The following is a 22,509-nucleotide window of genomic DNA, read 5'->3' on the forward strand; positions in this document are numbered from 1 at the left end:
AGATACTGTGCTCATACAGACCAGCTACAAACCAAAGATACAGGATTACACAATGTATTTGGCCAATTAAAAAAAAAAAAAAAAAAAATTAAGACTTTCATAATTTTTTTCATGATTCTTTAATTTTTTTTCCATTTTTTTTCCATTTTTTTTTGTTATTTCGATATATTTAGGGGGGTTTTATGGAGACAGATAAAATGCATTTAAACATTCAATTTCTAGCAATAGTTGAGTTGTGCTTGGATAAATTACATTGTTTTAGCAAAGTATGTAACAGTTCTGTGTTTTATGGCAGCCTGTATTTACTCATTCTGTGTCTGATCAAGAGGGAATTCCACATTTGACAGACTGCCAAGTGGGGACCACAAAACCTACATATTAACTATGATCCTTTATTAGCTATCTGAGCAGCTATATGTGGACTGAGAAGCCAAAAAAAGTGCACGGGAGTGCTCACAGTGGTAAGGGAAGCAACCTTTCAATTAGCCGTCTGCACACAGACATACCTCTCATTCAACTTGTATGTGTAAATCATGATTCAGGCACTCAAAAATAGTTTCCACAAAGCCCAGTGCCACACATTCCTTGAAGAACAGAGCAAATATTTAATGAACTGAGAATGTTACATTTCTGCGTTAACAGCACAGCTTGTTTATTTTTCACCAACCTTTTCTTTAGATAAGGCCTTGATCATCTGGGCTGTGATGTGCCCATCTGATTTACCAATAACACCATCTTCTGTGTGGCTCCTGCTTGGCATTTCTTCTGGTTCTTCATGAATAGGCATGGCTCTTCCAACCACACATATTAGCTTTGTCTCCAGAGGACCCAGTTTTAAGTATTCCTTAAGAAGAAAGAATATAATTCTTCTGCAATTACATAGAAAAGCAACCGTTCTTAAAAAAAAAACCAAAACCAAACCCTAGCAACTTTCTTTTTAAAAGCAACTGTAACGATGCTGCCCTGGGTTTGCTGTGTTTGGTAGCATCACTGTTAATGGGCTTGGTCTACAAGCCAGCTCGGCTTAGGAGGCTGCAGCCATGCTGCCCTCTTCTTTTCCTGTGTTTTCACTGATGACACTTTCTCTGCAAACTAAATTCTGCTCTCAAGTTCAGTTCTGTGAGAAGAATTAAACTAATCCAACAGTTCACTACTGCCAAAAGAGAGGTCCGAGCTCAGCCATGTGCTTCCACCACGGCTGTTCTGGCTCTGGTCTTCTCCAAACCTGAGTCAATTTGGTTGAATAACCCAACAGAAAACTAATTCAGAAGGAGAAAAAAAGGCAAGGTTTTCTGCTGGGTTAGGGAGTGAATCAGCTACAGAAAAGGCTGATGTGCACTCTGCGTTCCCTAAGGGCAGGAGCAGGCCCGCAGAGCCAAGGCCAGGGAGAGGGGGAAGGAACCCTGCAGTGCAAGCCCTTGAATCACCTGTCTTTAGTAAATGCTTTCATAATAGTTGCCAATGCAACTCCACTGTCAGCAGTTATACCTTCATTGTTAGGAAGTACAAGAACGTCAGCAGCACCTACGGCCCTCAGCAGGGTGGGCTATGCAGTGCTAACAGCAGGAAGAAAGAAGTAAAGCTAGCATTCCTCTCCCAAGGCAACAGCTGCAAGGGAACAAGCACCTGCAGAGAACGTTTTTGTTACGTGTTCAGCTTTTCTCTCTAATGACTCTTCAGGACGGAGCCACTCCTGATGTTATCTCTGATCAAGGCAACAGGATGATTTCTCTGAAGACAAGTTGCATGGTATTAATCAAACTAATGCCAAATTACTAGAAAAAGAGTTGTAGCTGGGGTTATTTTTGTGTGTGTGTGTGTACGTGTCTCTTTAAACTCCATAATGAGTAAGTTTGAATAAAATATTCAAGAGTAAAGAAACATTATGGAGAAGTATCTTTACACAGCAAGCCCTGCAGTCTGCACCACGGCTATATCATCTTTAATTTGCAGTAGAAATTGATGATGTAGAGTAATATATTTTCTAAGAATAGTTAGTTTATTAAGAAATGTATTCAAGTTTTCATAACAAGAATGTAGTATCAAAGGCACCCAGGAAACATCTTTTTGCAAGCTAGGATTGAAGACCTCCTGAAGCAGCTGCCAGCACCTCTTTTGAGAGCCACACAAACTGCTTATTTACATATAACCTGTACCTTTTTATTTTCTCAACCCCTGTATTTTGCACCCAGGAACACCTTCATCCTAGCTTTCTGTTGAAGGAATAAATTACTTGTTGAACATTTAATGCTCCTATGCAACATAAATTCTAAAGGACCAACATCCAAGCAAACAATTCTATGCAATACCACAGAAAACTGTCACTAGCTGACACTCGGGATTCTTGCTAGGGGAATTTCATCCTGACACTCACATATGCTGATTCCTAGGACAGCATTCAATTGCCAGAATAACGCATCTTGTGCTACGAGAAATGCCCTAAAGCATCCAAAACATCCAGGTGAGACTGGCCTATATGACACAGAACCTATATTCTTTTGGCCCAGCATCTGAAGGACAGGGAGTGTCCTAACGATCTCAAATAGAACCAGATGCCCATGATTAAGCATCTGAGTGGCACACTAGGTAAAAGACATTGGAGTTTTCTCTGCCATAAAATCACTGGGAGTAGAACGCTCCTGGAAGTAATTCATGCTCCATACAGAAAGATGTTTGTGTCAGTGAAAGACCTGGTAACTTTAACTCGTACCTGGAAATCTTCTTCAGCTTTGTACAACAAACTATCAACAGGTGGAGTGAATGACTTTTCCCACAGCTCCTCATCACCGTCTTGAGGCTTCTCATTCTCTGTTTTAGACTGAATCTTTGGAAAGGCTTTCTTTTTCTGACAGGAGACCGTGTCACTTCTGAGATTTTCATCTCCATCTGTCTTTGCTTTTTAAAGAGAAGAACGTTGATGTGTATGCAATCATTAAGCCTTATGAAAATCAGAATTAGTACATGATATGAGCATTGCCTGCAATCTTTAATGTGGCTTGGCCAGTGCAATGCAAAGAACAGCTTGGTAGGATTTTAATTGGCAATCCAAGCCAAATGTTGATTTTGCTCACTGATTTTTCTATATTTATTTCTGTTCACAATTTCTGATCAAGCTCAGGGACTGAAATTGATTGGAAGTTAGAAGTAATGGGTCTGTGGACAGGCCAGGAGGAAAAAAAAAAAGAGCTTTTATCAGTTCAACTTAAATCTTACATAGTCCTGAAAAAAAAATATGGGACAGGCAGCAAAAACAAGTATAATTTTTTAGTATATCCATGTATCTATATCTACACACACCCAAGTTCCTGAAACACAGCTAGTCTACTTATAACTCCCCTGAAGAACTCACATTTGCAGTTCATGATTTCCCAGGATGGCAATTCTGGGAATTTGCCCGGGACAATGTCCTGACCCCAGCTTACTGAAACAAAACCTACTTCACCCAGTAACATTTGTAAAGGTCTAGCAAAGGTGATAGAGCTGAACTGTTTGAAGCAAACATATTTCTAATTCAGAAATCTTAGTCAACATGTTTGCTGGTGCCTGATGGTTCCAGAAAGGCCCACCAATGGCTGGAACTGATCAGAACTTCAACAAACTTGTTCGCGTATCCATAACTGTATGGCTTCAATTTTTGAAATTTACCCCTTTGATGTAATTTTGTCCTTTTGCCCCCTATTTCTTCTGCTCACACAGAGATATAAAATAAAACATGAATCCATAAAAAGCCACCCTAAATAAAACAAGAATCCATAAAAGCCACCCTAATTAGATAAGCACAGTCACATGGTCCTTCTTGCCTAATGGTATATTCTTTTCCAGGGCACACCTACCAGAATAGATTGGGATTCAGCCCAAAATTCAGTACTGCTTACCAAGATTTTCAGCTCGGGCTGAGCTCCACGTAGCTTCATCTGCTCTTGCCAGGGATTTATTTCTAATCTAACTGCAGTATATCTCTGTGAGCTGAATGAATGTAAAGTGCATGTACACTTCAAGTGAAAGCCCATGTAGAGTTCAAGAGTGTCCTCTCAGGGACAAGATACAATGAAGTTATGATGATATGCATCAGCAAAGAACTGATTAAGATATGAATCATATCTGCATAAAAGATGGCCAATCCTGTTAACCACATGCCAGGCTAGCTCTATATCAGTAATTATATTCAACAATCTAAACATCAACTTCAATTTTAAAACTGTATTACAGGTAGATTGCGGTTTTGTCTTCTTAACACAAACTGCAGTCTGTCATTGCTGTAGTGGCTGCAATTAAGTGGGAAATTAATCACCATGTCAAACAGGCAGTTTGATAAAAAAGAAAATAAAAGTATGTAAATGTTCAGTAACTTATAAGTTCTAAGCTGCTGGCATGTGCATTACCTGCATGTTTTCTATACTCTGCTTCTTTCATTTCATCCTTAGGAAATTCATCTTGCAAGCCAGCAGTCTGGGTAAGAAACAAATGCCTATGAAATTAAAAACATAAATTGATACTTATATTAGAGGTCTGAATTTTCTTTCTAAATTGTTCTGTGCAATATTTTGGGGTGATGGGAAGGGCACCCTTTCCGAAAGCCATTTGCCTGCTTAACCACAAACGCGCAATGGTTTAAAAATGCAATGGAGGCAGCCAGGTAGCTTAGTGGCTAATAAGCTGCTCTTTTTTTATTCTTCGTTCCTAAGTTCAACTATGTCCATGAGACTAAAGGAAAACAAATGTTATAGTCTCCAGTCAGTCCAAGACTCAAACCACAGCTGGCAACTCTTGCTTAAAAGCAGTCCAAAGTTTGGAGAGGAGAGAAAAATGGTCATTTCTTAGACTTGGAACTTTTTCATGCAATATGGCTAAAAACACTGAGCTGGGACTGGATAAATGAAGATGGATCATTCCCATTGTTACACCGTGGTTTTAATATCATTAGTGTCTGCATTTTGCAGCTAAATTAATCTTTCTCTAGGGAACAAGTTAAATAATTGCAATACAAAGGAACTATTATTACAGACACATCTACAGACAGACCTATCCCAAGGCCTCTTCCTTGCTCAGTACCAGGTCATCTGTTTCACTTGAGATTGCAAAACCCCATATATTTGCATATTAATCTTCACATCCTTGAATGTTTTGCCAACACTAAAGGAAAAATCTATTACTCAGCACTTGGATGGAGAAGCTGGGTCTGAGTCAATTAAAACGGAGAGAAACTATTTCCAAGCCCCAGTAGTATCCCCACTAAAAGAAAGCGAGTGTCACTAGGTCTTAATCGATTATAAAAGAACCCCATTTCTTTCCCGAATTTTGGTATTTGGGAGGTTTCAATGTTGCTATCATCCTTCAGAGATACAAGTCCCACTCAGTTAAATCCTGCCTCCCCTCAACTAGAAAACTACCTTGGCTTTGTTGTGGGAGAGCCCAAATAGCTCTAGAGGCAGAAGGCAACATTATCTTTTTAAAAAATTAATCACTTTTGAATTTGTAAGGCATCATTTTACCTGTGTGCTTTCAGATTCTGAAGTCTGCTATTGACCAGTTTTGTCACTAAACCAATATTTTCTTCTTCCAGGAGGTTGATAGAGGCTTTCAAATCACTTACTTCCTTTTGGTACATCTTAATCTTTTGACAATTAAAGAAAAAAACAACCAAGAAAGAGAAAAAAAGAATATAATGTTACGAAGTCTATAGCTATTTTGGAAAGCTTTAATAGTAACTATCTTCATAGCACATGCCTAGAAAAAATGCAGCTTTATCAGCAAGACCACATTTGGTGGAGAAACAGTGACACTTTTTTTAGGCAAGGGGAAGGCCTCTCTGGCTCTTTCACACCTTTATTAGGAGCTTTTACTGGGACAACTCTGTCAATCACAGCCACACATTTGGGCTATGCAGCCCTGATAGTAAGCCTTCTCATGCAGCCAAACAGGTCTAGTAGGCAGAAGCTCTGGATTTTTTCATTTTTGCTTTCACATTAGAGCTTTGAGAGAGAAAAGCCTTCTTTGCAGAGTTAAATTCAGGATCCTGCTCAGCTAGTGTTGCTTTTCTAATTCCTGCCTATACATAAGACCTTCCTACCCAGAATTAGTGAAGCTTTTGGTCCAAGTAAGCTATGATGTTGGCTAAACTGCAGGTTCTACTTTCTTTTGGACTGGTAATTGCCCCATGTTGCCATAAAGTTTTACTAACAAGGGATACTAGTTATTCAGTTCCCACAATTCCTCTTACTTTTCCTGAATTTCTTACCCCACTTCACAAGGAAGTGGAATGTACTATGGGACAGGTACCTTCCAAGAAATTTTAGCCGTAGGCACATGTTTAAAAGCAGCACCTAGTGATCTGAATGCATCTGTTCTCACCAAAGCCAAATTAACCCAGCTATACTCATCCAAATTTGCAGTTAAAAACTAGTTCCCATTTCTTCCAGGGATTAAAAAAGGTGCAAATGACAGGGCAGTAACCAGTAACAGGACATGGCTTGGCACAATGAGGTGATGCAGCTTTGCACCATCTTGGTGTGACACAGTAACTGTAGAAAAATGTGACTTAAGTCTCCAAATCTGTTCAAATTTCAAGGTAACTAGTTTAGTGAAGGTAACTAGTTTAGGGTTGCTTTGGCAAGTCATTTTTCAGTTGGTTGGCCAAACTGAAAAAATGATGAATTTTGAACTGAGACAAAACTGAAATTTTTTATTTATCTCCCCAAAAGAAAATACTGGAAGAGTCTGTCAGCTACATATAAACATTAGCCTAAAAGAAAATATTACATCTGTATAAGAAAAGCAGAGAAAATGAAAGGGTGAATTCAGAGGACTGGGGAAGTTAGTGATAATAGTTTGGACTTCCAGAATAATTCAAAGCACTAATTCATAACAAACTAATTCATAACATAGGAAACTTCTAGTTGAGAGGAAAAACCCAAATCCCTCAACTCTGCAGTGAGGGCCCCTCAGGACATGAGTACTCCAAAGTGTACCTCTCTTGTTGACACTGCCTAACATGGGTAAGATTCCTAAGTGTTCAGTGAGAAAGGGAGATGGGAAGGGAATTCGTACTCATTCAGTGATAGGATGTATAGATTTGAGCTCCGGTTTGTTTATACAAATCAAAACAGTAATTCTTTCCTATTGGCCCCTACCTCGTTGCCTAAGAAGCTGTGGTTTGGACATCCACCCTGGCAAGTTAAGGATGCAAGCTCAGAGCTTATTAAAGGGAAGAAAGCAAGCTGTATCCCTGCACACAGGCAAGTATCTTAAACCAGTAAGTAAAATGGGGAAACCTCTGCCAGGTTTGTTGGTGTAGCACAGAGAAATAATAACGTCATTCATTTCCCCAAAAGTTTTGCTCAGTTCTAAACGGTGAGGTTATAAAGGTGGGAAAGGGTATTGCTTCCCTCCAATGTCTTGCCTAGATTTGATCGTAACAAAGAACCTGTATTGATTGGAATAAACAATAAAACTTTCACTGTGGAAAAATCAGTTTCCTAAATTTGGCTCACAAAACAGTTTTTTCTTGATGAGGAAAGTTACAAAAGTCTAATATGTAGCTCTAAACTGCCATTAAAGGATAGTATAAGAGCTATCAATTAATCATTTACAACTATATACGATCCTGATTTTCCTCTCTTCAGTGTACTATTCTCCAGGGTTTCTTTATTATGTCCCGTTTAAAGCTGTCTCAAAGCTCTTTCTCCAAAATGTTTTCCAACATCCATATCTGTTTCCTTTCAATACTGCAGCACTAGAACTTTAATGCAATTCAAAACTACACTCTTCAGGTACTTACATGGTTGAACTTTCACATTATATAGTAACTCAGTTTCCACAGATACTTACTTGTATGGAACGTTGCAGCCCTTCACATAACTGCTGCTGGGGCAAGAAAAGGGGTCCTTCATTTGTGAAAGTAGATGTTCACCTTTTACCTTTATTCAGCACATACACTGTTTGCTACTCAGGATTACAGATTAATTACAGGAAAAGAGCTCTCCTTTTCCTATGAAAGTCTTCAGAGGTTTGTCACTAGAAACAGTTACAACTGTAGGCCATGGTATTTCACACCTGAACTACGATGATAAACTGTACACAGGTGATTCTCTTACCTCTTCTTTCAGCCATTCATTCTCTTCAATTTCTCTGCGACTGTTTTTGTCTAAGCACCTTAGGGCATTCTGAGAAAACACGATTTAAGATCATCTCCTCTGAAAGCAAGGCTTTGACAGTGCTGCATACTATAGAGAACCTTCTGCTGTTTAGCAGGAGATAATTAAGAAACATCCACACAACAGACTGTAGCATTGCATCCCCTGAGGGATTACAAGGGGATTTAGTCCACAAGACCAGCTGTTTCTTCATCATCCTGTACGGTGTGGTTTACATGTCAAGCAATTTACCAATATTTTGTAATTTCCCATATTAAAATAGGACATTTCCTTTTGGTCTAACACATTCTGCTGTGTTCTCACTACTGCTCAAATCTTCCTGTTTTCAGGAAATCAGACAGAAATTTAGCTATTAAAAAACCCAAGCAAAATCACAAATTAGGCAGTACTGATCTATGACAAGGAGACATCTATGCTAACGAGCCAAGGCGACAATTTAATTATTGATGTCACTAAGTGGAAAGGAACAACTGGGAAGGAAGATGCTTCTGTAGATCACCACAAGCACAGTCCTTTGGATTATGTTCTCATGTGACTGAAAAGTCCAGCATGGAAGCCAGGGGAATTTAAATACCTAATGGGCCCAACCAGTGATTTGTACTGGTGTGCTCTGCATACAGTGTAAGAAGTCATCACCATAAATGCATTGTAAATCATATTTGCAAATCAGAGCTGGCAGAGATGACAATGTATCAATAAGCCTAAATTTTACTGTAAACTGCGTTATTTTGGCATTTTAAAAATGTTGTACTTTATAAGTACAAGGCAACAACTTTTTCTTTTTTCAAAATTATGTATGCTTCCATGCAGACAATCTCTTAGTGCTATTTTTTTCTGAAGTCCATACAAATGTCAAAATCAAAGTCACAGCAAAAGTGACATGTTCTTGAACAAGTCATATCAGTGCGTGGTGCCCCACTTTCCCATACCTCCTTTGTCAAATTGCTCAGGCTACTCATTGTTAGCCTGATGTAAAAAGGAAAAAAAAAAGTACATGTGTGTATAACAATAACCAATGCTATGTTTAGTAAGAAGTTTTACAGTTTATTTTACTCCTAATTTATTAGAAAAGTTTCAAATCTTAATTTGAGATAAAATAATTATTAATGCAGAGTAGATGACTGCTAACTAAGATGAAGTTAGCACTTTTGAAAAAGGCAGAAGGAATACCTCATGAGCCTGTTCCTTACTTAACTCCATGTGCCTCTCAAGCAGTCTGTCATTTTCTTCTTTCACTGCTTTCAAAGTGTTTGTGTAATATTCTTCAAAACAAAAAAAGAAAATCAGAAACCATTATTTGACATCAAATTCTGCTGAAAACAAATAGATAATCAGCATGTTGCTCCTAATCTGTAACTTATTAACCAGCATCACATGCATAGATGCTCCACAGAAAGGATTCAAACATTCTTCTCCACAGAAACTGTCCTCCTAAACCCAAGTTATTGTAGTCTGAACTACAAAACTAAAACCTGAAGTGGCTTACACATTTCTGTTGGCAACTACAACAGCTGAGCAATTCACTGCTACAATATTGGGATCTTAGCATTAAATTTTGTCTCTATCAATCACAGAACTCCTGGAGTCATGCAAGAGATTTGCTTAGAAAACTTGTTTTTTAGGTATAGAAGCATATTGGATCATCTTATCCATGTGGCTTTTTTTTTTTCCCCGACAGTTATTATACAGAGCCTAATACATTTTCTGACTTATCTAAGCCTTCCAGGGTGTTCTAATTTGACAACAGGACAAAATAGAGAATGTGGCAATTGCCTCAAATATTTGCTTTCATCGTTACTTGTGGTCGTTATTTAGGAAGCGTCTTACGTTAAACTGAATTTATTTGGCCTCAAGTTCTAATCACTTGGTATTTAATTATTTCACCCTTCTCTTCAGTTGCTTTTGTGCTATTCTAAATAGCCCACTGCTCCTTAGTATTTTCTCCTTTTGAAGGAATGAATGACACTGTAGTAATTTCAAGGAAAGCACTTCATACTTGTTCCAGAGGCTTAAAATTCAGCCTGGCTCTGCACTTGTGTTGCAGACAGCCTATTGCTGATCTGGCTGTAAATGAGTATTTGGTCACGGACCCACTGTGGAGTCAAAGGCAGTCAAATATGAAAGGTGCATTAGTTCTTAATTTAACACTGTGGAAACTGGCCTGCTGTAATCAATCCACCATCTAGACTTGGCAGAATGAAATGGAAGTACTTACATACTATAACTAATTCATCTTTTCATTCTTTCAGACAAGTAAACAAGCTGAGTTGTACTAGGAGAATGAAGAGAAGGAGGAACTGTTCAGACATACCTGCTGTTTCTAAGGAGGCTATTTTCCCTAACTCTCACTGGAACAGTTTCCCCCACACCTCATGTAAGTGTATAGCATTCTTTTTCTTCCTCTTCCCTCCAGCAATTTTGTTTAAAATGTCACCCCCAGACTACATGAACAGTGCCAGCATCAAGCCCTTCAGTGGTACCTACAGAGACAGAAACCTTTTCATCTATGTTTATTCCCTAAGCCTGTTGCACATTCGAGAAGTGAGCAAGCTGACTTTGCTTCTGCATTACTCTGGATGCTTGTTAGATTTTTCTTTCTTTCTTTCTTTTTTTTTTTTTTTTTTTTTTTTTGTGCAGGCTAGAAGGCTGTACTCCCAGGCTACTTTATAAGTTTCATTTTAGGAAGTTGAGTAAAATATTATGCTAACATCCAGTACTGGCAGCATCATTTTGCAGTATGTTAATTAGGCAACTGCTATATATACCTCTCTAACTGTCTTTCTATAAATACACTTCCGTTTGACCACAATTTTTTGGCTCTGTATCCTGTGACATGCATGAGGTCAGACTGAATGTTCTTACTAGCCCATTCTGGCATTCTATATAAAAGCCCATTCTCTTTTTCGTATTTCAGCAGCTCTATAGGAAAGTTACATTGATTAAGAACACAGAAAATGCATAATGAAAAATATCAACCTCTCCTGAATACAGAGATGGATACCTGACAAGCTATCTGGCAACACAGAAAACACAGATCTTAATCATGATAAAATATGTTTTAAGAAACAAAAAGATAGCTTAGCTGGCTCTTATCCACAGTAGTTGATGCCTGGCAATGGTTGGCACAATATACAGAGACCCTTAGAGCAGTGTCACTGCCTGTTACTACCAGCTGCTTGGCTGTGGTCATGCATACTGAGAGGGACATAGAGGAAGAAAACCAGGACATCCTTCTCCCCTTAGAAGCATGGGTTATGTAACAGCAAAATATTGAAATGATTTTAAAATAATGCAGTAGTAAGGAAATCTTTGTGAAGCACTCAGCACCAGAATACATAAACTCTCAAATGAATTCCACTGTTGTGTCAGTATTGAAGCAGTTCCCAGTATTTGTGTATGTCTGTACTGTCAGTTTTGCAGGGCCTCCCTCATACAGGAGAGGATGCAACTCGGAGGCAAAGTTCCGACCACTGGCTAAACAGCTCCCTCTAGTTCTGTGTTTAAACCAGTATGCTCAATCGACAGCCTGTTCCAAGAGTGAGCTCATCGCACTTTCCTGTCAAAGGAGTTTTCAACATGTGAAGTGCTTGCAGCATGCTGAGAAGCAACAACAGCAGACAACATTTTCAAGTATGGCTGCTAAGGGAATCCCGTGTGTAGGTGACCTAGATATATGTAGATTTATTTTTAGGAAATTGCTGTCCTTTGCAGTAACGTTTCTTAAAAATGGGTTGCCTGTATTTTATAAGAAAATCATCAGAAGACGAGCTTATCAGTTTCTTTAAATGTTCATAATTTCTGCAACTTTGTCAATTTCTTTAGTAAAGGGACTTTCACAGACACAGAGACAGAGTTCTTCCATTTTACAGGATTATGCAGCCCACCTTAGGTGCACTGCCTTGGAAAAGTTGACAGAAATTACTAGAACTTGACCTCAAATTAAATTTATAATTTAATTAATTCCTATAAGTAATATACAGACAGCCTGTAAAACTTGCATTACACTAGCTGTAAACTGACCTGTAGTTCTATGAAGGTTATCTTTGACTTCCTTAATGTCTTTTTCTAGATTCATAATCTTGTTGGCCTGTGTTTCACTTCCTACATTTTTGTACTCCAACCAAAAATCTCTCTCACTCTGCTTTACTGAAAGTTTTTGGGCAGTTTCTTCAATTTGGGAGTGCAGATCTATTAAAATAAGAACATCAGAAGACAAGTTCATTACCAATTTTTTCAACTGATAGTCCATAATTCTTACAACTCCATCACATTCTATATTAAAGGCAGTTTCACTGGGACTGGAGAAAGAAGGATGTTTCTTCTACGCTACATTACGACATGATGGCCTCACAGAGTGTCAAGAGCCATTATCACTGCCGAAAACAGTCTGATCTTATCCTGCCAAGGAGGCACAACAGTCTCACTGAAATGTTGTAACCTAAGACATGTGTCTCCCTCAGAATCACAGGGATGGCAGACAGAACTTTCAACAATCAAAACTGGTCATTTTTGCTGACATCAATACTTTTTTTTTTAACTCTTCCAGTGAAGCCAGTGCTCAGGGCTTTCATGGGTTTCAACTGTATAGAAAAAATGAAGCCTCTCTATTTGCACAGTAATATACATCACTTGGAACAGATTAAGCCCCCACAATCTCATACCACGTTGAGAGAGTTTAATTTTGGGGAGAAATATCTTTATGCCTTTTACGCAACAAGGAAGTTGAATCTCTACTTAAAATGCAAAAAAAAGTACTCAATCCCAACTGTGTAAACTGCAGACTGCACTTCCACAACTCACAACATACCTTTCAGAAGTTGTTCTTTGTCCTTAACATACTTCCATTTTGCTTTCAGTAAGTCTTCCACATCATCTCTAGTTACAACCTCCTTTTCATCTTGTTTTTTCTTCTCCTCTTTTATTTTTCTTAGCATGTGCCTGATGTGTGCCTGCTGTTCTTCCTTCAGAAGGTCATTCTACGAAAGAACAACACAAGAAAAGGCATGTATTAAAACATTTTCAAATTAGTTTCAAACTTAAGTAATAAAGAAAAATAAAATCTGACCTAGTGCCAGGATACACTGCAAAAACACTCAGCTAAATACCTATTCTTCATATTAAAAAAGGATGAAGTTGAAGGGAGAGTCTGCAAGTCTCAGAAATTTCTCAGTAATTTCAGGATTGTTACAAGAAAATGAGAGACAAATGACTGCTGTACTTGGTGCAGCACTTCAGTAGTCCTCCACTGCCTGCAAAGAAAGTTCCTTGTGGGTCAATTTAATAAAAATATTTACTCATAGGAGTTATTTACTAGACACCAACATCCTTCATGAGAATGTACCACCTTCATGTAGAAAAGTCATCAACCAGGTCACTTGTATACACAAAAGTAGAGAATCTTGTCAGAGCTGGAATTAGTTATACCTACTGATTCCACAACTGCAATTATAATCCCTTGCCATGACCCTTCAAGTGACACTCAAATTATTTGAAATTACTGATTTGTGTATGTTTGCTCTGAAAGGATACTGTAAAGGAGCAAACTGTAACAGTAACTGCAGCAGCCTGAGCCTCAAGCATTACTCATTCTAGAAGGATTAACTCAAAACCACTCAGAAACATTAAGAAGGGAACAAAGAATGGAGCTAAAAAAAATGTCAAAACATGGCTAAATTAAACAAATAGCACTTCAAGCACACTCTGAAGTACCCTGCACAGTCTAAAATATGGAGTTCTTGAGAGAACATGAAGTAGCAGCAAACTGGGGGAGCAACCATAAAAGACGCCTGCAGAAAGAAGAGCCAAATGCCACTTCTACTGATAGTTAAGGCCACAAGTGAGACACCATCCAGGCATCAACACTGAAAGGACCACCAAGGAAGGCTAAACAGATTGATACTAATAAAAGCAAGGCAAGTATCAGGCATGGGAAGGACAGAGAGGCATTGTTCGATTCAATGTTTCACTGTTACAGGAAGTGCAGGCTGCAACACTGTTTAATCTCACAATCCAGTTTAAGGCTTTTTGAGTGATTTTAATTTATTTAATTAGGTGGCTGTATATATATCCACTTTCGAAGTTCACTGCTTTCAGCTATCAGATGCCATATGATGGTTCTTTATATACAGTTCTTTATTTGCAGTTCATATGTACGGTTCTTTAAAGTGTCACTCAGGTACAATCAGTAGTTACATAACTGCATTCTAAACATGACCCAACACAACTCTCAAGCCACAAGAAAGTGAGTCTTCATCAAGCAGTGCTACAAATTGCACCCAGACAATTGTGTGATGCTTGTTCCTCTTTGTTCAGTTTTCATTAAAACGAAATTTGCAAGAGTAACTAAGCTGTCATAGAGACCTGTGCAATTCCAGATCACCTTAGAAGTGAACCAAGAAGGTCAGCAAATCTCAATATTTGGTTAGAGCTGCTAACATTACTGACAAAAAAAAAATAATAATGAAGTTAATACCGTTTTTTCTTTACGCACTGAAATATTGAGGAATATGTGCAAGATTGTTTAAAAAGGCACACCTGAATGTACTGCAGTAAAGTTACCTACTAAAAGGGGGCTTGCTGTGCTCTGTTTGCTTCAGAGTAAGATTAAATACTTAGGCGGTTACAGAAAACACCTCCACTGAACTCACATTACCTTACCGCTGTCTGCTATTCTGCAATGTTTTACCACTGCAGCTCCTTTTTTGCATGGCTATATTTAGGACATTTATGCTTTATGCCACAGTTAATTCAGATCACACTTAACTTTTAGCACATAAAGTGACTCACTAACGCTAGTTTCATTGACCGTAAGAAATACACTGCAACGACTAGTTTCAGTGAATGTAGTATTAGGACTGAAAGAATAAAATCGAATCTGCAAGTTAAAATACCACATATAAAATGTGTTGAGAGAAGGATGCACAGTCACTTACTCTTTTATGATATTCTTTGTTCTTTTTTTCCACTTGTTTCAGATCAAATAAAACCCGATCAATTGCTGCTTCTTTTGTCTTAATTCTGTGGAGAAAGAGTAAAGAAAGAGACATTCTTACAAAAACAGAAGAGAGGAATGTTACTTAAGCTAGATTAGATGTAAATACTACTGAAATGTTTATATTCATATCATATTGCTTGACCCACTTGGGTTGATACCACTATCCGCTTACTATGTGTAAAGAAATTATTTCCCATATACATCTAGACTGTCATGTTAGTTTAGATCTCACACTCCTACTGGGAAACACACTCCCCAATTATGCTGTTCTTTTGTAACCGCTAGAGAGGATTAAGCTGAATTATTCTTTCTGGACGTGGTTTAGCTGACCTATTGCACCAGTCTTTTTTAGGACAAGGATATTTGCGTTCCAGAAATATTTATTTTCCACTCACTATAGAGGAAGCCTAGGCAACTAACTCAGACATAGATCAGATGAATCCCAAACTGGAAAATTAAATGGGATTCAGTTTTTCTGAAAATGTGGTTTGTTGAGCTTCATAAACTGCATTTATACACCAATAACTTGTTAGCCTTTAAGAAGCCCTAAGGGAATAGGGACTGCAGCCTGAGTAGTATCTTCTGAGTACATTTACACATTTTTGTCGAAGAACCAGCTTACTGCTTTCACAATTTTCATAGACTTATTTATCATCTTCTTTGCCACAGCTGTAAAATAAGTATTTTTTTCTGATGTTCATTCTTCTAGAAGAAGAAATACTGGGTTGCAAATGGTATCTGTTTGCAGAATTCTCTGTAATCTTTCCCTCTGTTCCCAGAATTAATTCACCATATGGCACATCAGAGGCAAGTATTACAATTATCACAATATCTTTTACTGTTCCTTGAGGTTTTGTTTTGGGGGGTGGGGGTGGGGGGGTGGGGGGGTGGGGTTGCCCCTCCCTATTAAGTTGTTTTAAAAGAAGATAATTTTTTGCTGGCTAAGTTCGAATCACTCAGTCACACAAATTGCAGGTTATTAGATTTGCATCCTCTGGTGTCAGTGTGCTCCAAGGTATTCTTCAGGTTTTCTATTAAGTACAAGGATATTAATTAAAGAGACTAGAACAGAGATATGGAAGTATGGTGGTGATGGCTACAGCAAAAATATATCACTTATTAGACAGAGGTGACAGCTTGGCCACACAGTATGACCTCCTAAATTACCTGCCATTTTAAACCATTTCTGTATCTTGAATACTGCTGATGTTAATTTCTGCTACTTTAAGATTTTCCATGAAGTGGCAGTCCACATCCATCACTTTGTTAATGCCAAAAATTTATATGAGTAGAATTTGCTAATTTGTTCACTACATATTGGAACTTTCCTCTTTAGATTATTTTTCTTTGGTATTTGCAAGATTAAAGCAACAAAATAGCTAGACTGATGATTCCTTTTGTATTATTTTTCTCAATCCTGTATAGTAGGTTTCATCTAGATGATTTAAACATCTAGAAACAACACTCCTCTCCCGTACCATGACAGTTTTTCCAGTCTGTAGGATGTTACTTGGGCAAGTAATCCATGGGATTTTTGTTCCTAACCAATCCTGAAAGAGAAAACCATACTAAAAATGCAAAATACCAAATTCACTAGGGACAGCAACCATTCTTCAATCCACAGAAGAAAAATCAGGAATGGAAGTTAAATAAATACTATGCACTCTATAAATCTTGAAGCCAAATGTGACATTCACTTATGTGATTATGCTGCTTTGTTCAATTAAGTGGTACAGAAAATTTATAGATTAGAGAGGTAAAGAAGGAGAGGGAAAGAGAGGAAGATAAAGACAGAAAGAAAAATACTTTTCTTCCCTTTTCTCCCTACCGTTGCTGTAGAAACTAAATATGTTTAGTGTCAGTGGACGCTGTGTCAGTACAGAACCCATTTCAGTGGAAGACTCTTCAGACAAATGAGTCATTTGCTTGGATATTTGAATATGCCTAACAATTTTATCAGGAAGTGGTGCAGGGTTTTTTTTCGGCCTAGCAATACAGTTTGCTTATTTCTTAGCAAAATAGATGGGTTTGTTGACTTTTTGGATGGTATTTATTTGTTATATGATTCAGCTAAATCGAGTCTTGTTTCGCTGTGGAAACTTGTACTCTGTTCTTTGTGAAATGAAATAGAAAATCCCGCGTAAACGCTGTGAACTCCTACAGATGTCACTTGAGCTATATTTGGTTGCTTTTCAGTTTGCTTAACCCACTTTTCATTTCTACACCAAGGCACTACTCCTTGCTCCTAAATGCTGATAATTGTTGAATATTGGATGCTATTGAGGTTTTTACCTCCCAGTTTCTGTCTCTTTGATAAAAGTCAAAGAGCTTCATTTTTCTTCTTCTCCCTATCTACTCAAGAGACTGCAGATCAAATGAATTGGTCTATTTTGTAACTACTTCAGATATTCTCCTCTTGGCCCTTATTTTTCTCTGCTTGATTTTAAAAGACCTTTAAGTTGTCCCTCCATTATTTTCAAAATAAAGCACTTCCCTTGTGCTCTACTCCCAGCTTCACCAAGGGAGCAAATTGTAGATCTTGATGTTCTGGCTAGTGACCACATAATAAAACTCTTTTTGCAAAGTTATAACCTAATGGCATAAAATTATTTCAGACCCACTTAAATGCTTTCTTATAGGTATGGTTTTGAAACTGTATATTTCCAAAATAACCTTGAAAACCCAAAACAAGAACACAAAAGAACAGTACATAACTGCCACAGTCAATCAGCTCAGGCTCTGAACTGGGTAAATTGTCTTTGTAATCTGCTTTATACATTCACATATTCTATATGAGTGAAAAGTTAAATACATTAAACCTACTGAAATTCTAGTAAGGCTTCTGGGAAAGCTGATTCAGGCTCTTTAATTTGCTCTTCCGGTTTCTCCTCTTTCTTCTTCTCTTCCATGTTTTTTGTTGTACTTAGAAGTTAAATCTAAAGACAGGAAAGGACAAGCAGAAAAGAAGGGGGCCGGGGGGGGGAAGATAAATGAACGATCTACAAAACGTCGTATGTTCACCAGCTTTTTTCACTTGTGACAAGTTCTTAACAGTTCTGAAATAAACAAAACAATGTTTTTTGACAACAATAATCCTGCCCAGGGTAGCACCCAGGCCCATGTTTTGGGGACATCCTGAAGTGTTGCCCTGAGTAAAGATATGTTTGTGAACAGTGGCCTCTGTCACTAGTCACTTATTGCATCCCTTGCTGCGAGCTGTGTTTCACATTCTTGCAAATCAAACAAGCAGTTTTTCCTTTTCCCATCGTTTGCCTCTGTTTCTTTATCGGGCTTGTTTTATCGAGTCCACTTGTTAATATGCATCTCTCTCCCGCTCCTTCTGTTCTCATAGCACTATGAATATTTGTCTTTCACTGCAACTCTGATATCAGTTTTCATTGTCAGAGCTGGAACAAAACCATTCTCTGAAGTGATATGCATGTCAGCAGTATTCCCTGGGCTTGTTGTCACAACTACCAAGCTCAGAATTCAACTGACAATGAATAGTTCTGTAATGGAACTGGTAGCACATATTATATAAAATAAAAAAGGTCACAAGAAAAGGGCACGTACGAAGATTCTTCACTTTTAGTGGTCACATAATTAAATGCCAAAACCAGATTAGTTCATATAACAGAGGAGGTTTTACTGAATGAGTAGAAACACTGTATATAACCTGTTTTCATATTAAACTGCTTTTCTGAATTTAAGCTCTGAATTCTATCAATTCTCACTCTAATAGCTAAAACTGATAACAACTTGTTCTGTGACTAAATACAGCAGACGGTAGTTTTCCCATTAAAATGAACACAAGGAAACAGAAAGAAATCAGTGGAAAGCCACATAGCAGGCCTGCCAAATCAATGTAAAATCAAGGGAAGGAAGTTAAAACAACTATTGACAGATGCACTCTAATCCACATGCCAGCGCATGCCTTGTCACTGTATTCACTATACCCTGAAGCAAGGCAATGTCAGCTTTCCATACACAAAATAACTTTCTACCCTCGATTAGTTGATGCCTGCTGATGAAACAAGTGTGTGCTGAGGGCAGGCAGTGTGCTATATATTGCAGAAAGGCTTGTAAAAGGGATGTTCACTGTGTGGCAGCTCTACAAGGTAAGTGAAAAGGTAAACATACCTTGGAGTCTAATATCTCCACACAGCTCCTTAGCCCTTGGAATATCTTTTTCATAATGTTTTATCCAGAAGAATTTTATTCCTAGTCTGTTGGAAACCTACTTGTGCAGATTTTGTCTGTTCTGCTGCTGAAGAAAAGTTCAGACTCACAGGGACAGTTGTCTACAGCTGTCAATCACTGCCTTTGCACCACTTGGTTATTTATGTTACTGGTACAGCTAATGTAATTCACAGAAACCTGGAAAATCCTGACTCCTACCAGCTATACTTTTAACTTCTGAAATGTCCCAGATCAAAGTTTTAATGTTTGCTACACGTTAGTAAAATATTTCCACTGTGAAACTTCCAATACAATCATGCCTGTTTCACAGTATCACCACGACTGCAGCAAACCTTACTGACATTTACATCCAAGAAAAAAATCCTTTCGTACCTGAACGTCCACTTGAGTCTGAAGCTATATTGAGTCCTAAATATTCACACACAACCTTTGCAGATAACAATTATACAATATTTTTCATGAAAGTTTTAAAAACCCTAAACACATGACTTTTGCAAGATTGAGATTTTTAAAAAAGGAAGTGAATTAAGAAATCTCACTGAAACAGGAAGTTAGGTATGTAGCATCCCTAGACCCCTCTCAAATTTCCAGTCCAAATGCACAAGTGCAGGATATGGGTTTTAAGTATAAAAAAAGAACTTGTCATCTTTCTTCAGTGCAGAATTAACTGGGCTGGTGTTGATTCCACTTTCACTTGAGAATTCATTGTACTGATTTTCATCAGAAATGGAAAATCACCGCAGCAATCCCCAGCTTTTTTTTTTTTTTTTTGCTTTTTTTTTTCCTATCCCTTTCACTAAACAAATAATCAAATACCCTGCTTAAAACTAGATACAAACTGAAACATTTTGAACAGCAGTACTTTGAAAAATTTTGGGGGTTTTTTTTGGAACTCCAGCCCCAGGTGAGCTCCAGCAATATAATTATGAAATTCTTCCTGTGGAGGGACCAACAAAAAAGCCTCCAAGCTGTACAACAAGGTAAAACCCCATGCTATAATAACAGATTTGCTGGATTTTGCAAACCATAGAAAATGCACACACATGAGAGAGAAGGGGACGTGTTTAGGGGGACTGAGAATTAACTGCAGATTTTAAACCAGCAGGAAAACATTTGCAGAGGGCAAGATTTATTTCTTCTCTTCTCCCAAACCATCTACGAGGCACAACTCTTCACAGCCCCCCCCCCCCATTATGGCTAGCAGCACTTTCTCAATCAATAACAACACTGTCATTAGAGCCCTAGAAGAAGCTAGAAGATCCCAGGCACTGCCACCCCACTACTGTGACTTTCCAGACACTCCTTGCAGGGACCACCCGCTCGCCACTCACCTGAGCTCAGTCACTCTCCTCAGTGCCGCCCACACCAGCACCTGCATTCACACCGTTACCACTGTATCTCAAGCAGCTGCATTAGCAGGAGCCTCCCTCAGCTCCCCGTCAATAATTACCTCAGCACCCTGCAGCCACACGGGGACCTCTTCCCAGCCTCCAAAGCAGGCTAACACCTCCCCCTTGCCCTCAGTCCCGGCATGTCCCTTGCACATGTGCCCGCATACTCACCACCAGGCACCTCAGTGGGCAAAGCTGGGCCACCCCTTACAGTGGACGGAGCCTCCCTGTCCACAGCCACCAGACCCCACTGGTACTGTCACCTGTGCCTAAGCCCTGCCACACCACCCCGCCACTAGCCCTGAGCACCCACCACCGAGGAGTTCCCTATACAGCTAAGCTTTGAAGCATCTCCCCTCATCCTCCCGCCACCCACGCCACTGCCCACATCCGAGTGCCTCCCTCCCGATCCAGGGCCCCCAAGGGTCACCACAACCTCCCGACCCCGGCACCCGCCAGCACCCCGCATCCCCTCCGCACCCACGCACAGCCTGGGCCCCGTGGCGGGCGGCGGGCGGTCAGTCAGGGCCTGCCAACAGCCACCTCCCCGCCAACAGCCACCTCCCCGCCAACAGCCGCCGGGCGCCACGGCAACGGCCGCCCCGCCCTCCCGAGCCCTCCGCGGGGCGGCGGCGCCCTCTGGCGGCAGCGCGTGGCGCTTGCCGACGGGGAAAAAGCCCGCGTAAACCGCCCCGCCGTCCCTCGGCGGGCTGTGAGGGAGCCGGCGTCGGGCCGGGGGCAGGGAGAAACACTTCCGAGCCTCTCCTGCAGAAACAGCCAGGTGCATTTGCTTTGTGACTCCTGTACGTCCGACCCGTCTTAGGAAGCGAGGAAAGCAAATGTTAACAGGGCACAGGGGTTATTTAAGTCCTGAGAGGGATTCCTCATCGGCAAAGGTCGTGGGGCAGCTTGAGTTTCACGCAAATGGATAACTATGATGGCAGGCTTAAAATTGTGAAGTAAAATTGCAGCTATCCTCAAGAAAAAGAGTGTTTCCAAGCTCTGCGGTTGTAGGGGCAGTTCCACACCAAATGTGAGCTGGGTCAACTGTGATCACAGAGCTGGTTTCTCAGGAAGAAGCACCCTAAACCACCCAAGGTATTGGGACAGAGCAAGCTCCTCCACCCTGGTAATAGACCATACACTACTGCCTGTAACTCCCTTTGCCTCATACATGAGTGTTGTGCAAAAAGCCATGCCCCAGCAGTGGGGACAGGGCAGAAGAAGATGGAAAGAAGGGTTGGAGGCTGGTCCAGAATTACTTCTGCTTCTCTCTTGCTGGCCAGTGGACCTCCATTGGTTTTGGATGGGCTCTGTACATTGTCTCTCACAGGACATCAGTGCCTGAGCCACATAACCCCTGAAGCCATACTTTACCACTGAAATAGATCTGTGAATCACTAAAATGCCTTTGTCCTCATTCTTGGTCAAAATTCATGTTTACCTACTTTGTTCAGATTGTGGCCAGTCCTGTGGAGGAGTATCTTATCCTATGACAAGTCCTGTTTGACATAATACAGCAGTCCCTGTAATTAAGGCGTATCCATTAAAGCAAGAACAAAACGCTTTCTATAGACAGAGATTGTAATTTGCAATGCATCTATATTGAAGACAATAGGAATTGTTTATGTTCATTCAGTGGCCCCATATAACTTCAGATGAGAAAGCAAAGAAAGAAACAATTACACACAAAAAAACCCCAACAACCCCTAGTCATAAAAAAACTAGTGACTTTTCATTTCCTTCTTGTATATTATGGATTTAATTACGT

General features: G+C 39.5%; 1 protein-coding gene across 1 annotated transcript; it reads right to left on the reverse strand.

The window, feature by feature from the left end:
- Positions 1 to 182: 182 nt before the first annotated feature.
- On the reverse strand, positions 183 to 20,730 carry CCDC83 (coiled-coil domain containing 83). Its single transcript, XM_037376116.1, has 11 exons — positions 20,679 to 20,730; positions 17,971 to 18,083; positions 15,086 to 15,170; positions 12,961 to 13,129; positions 12,174 to 12,341; positions 9,324 to 9,415; positions 8,094 to 8,162; positions 5,493 to 5,614; positions 4,383 to 4,468; positions 2,711 to 2,895; positions 183 to 844 (listed from the first exon to the last, which is right to left on the reverse strand). The coding sequence occupies exons 2-11, from the start codon at positions 18,054 to 18,056 to the stop codon at positions 653 to 655; spliced, it is 1,254 nt and encodes a 417-aa protein (XP_037232013.1). The 5' UTR covers positions 18,057 to 18,083; positions 20,679 to 20,730; the 3' UTR covers positions 183 to 652.
- Positions 20,731 to 22,509: the final 1,779 nt, after the last annotated feature.

This window comes from Falco rusticolus, chromosome 2 (assembly GCF_015220075.1).
Source record: "Falco rusticolus isolate bFalRus1 chromosome 2, bFalRus1.pri, whole genome shotgun sequence".
In the NCBI taxonomy this organism is placed as follows: domain Eukaryota; kingdom Metazoa; phylum Chordata; class Aves; order Falconiformes; family Falconidae; genus Falco; species Falco rusticolus.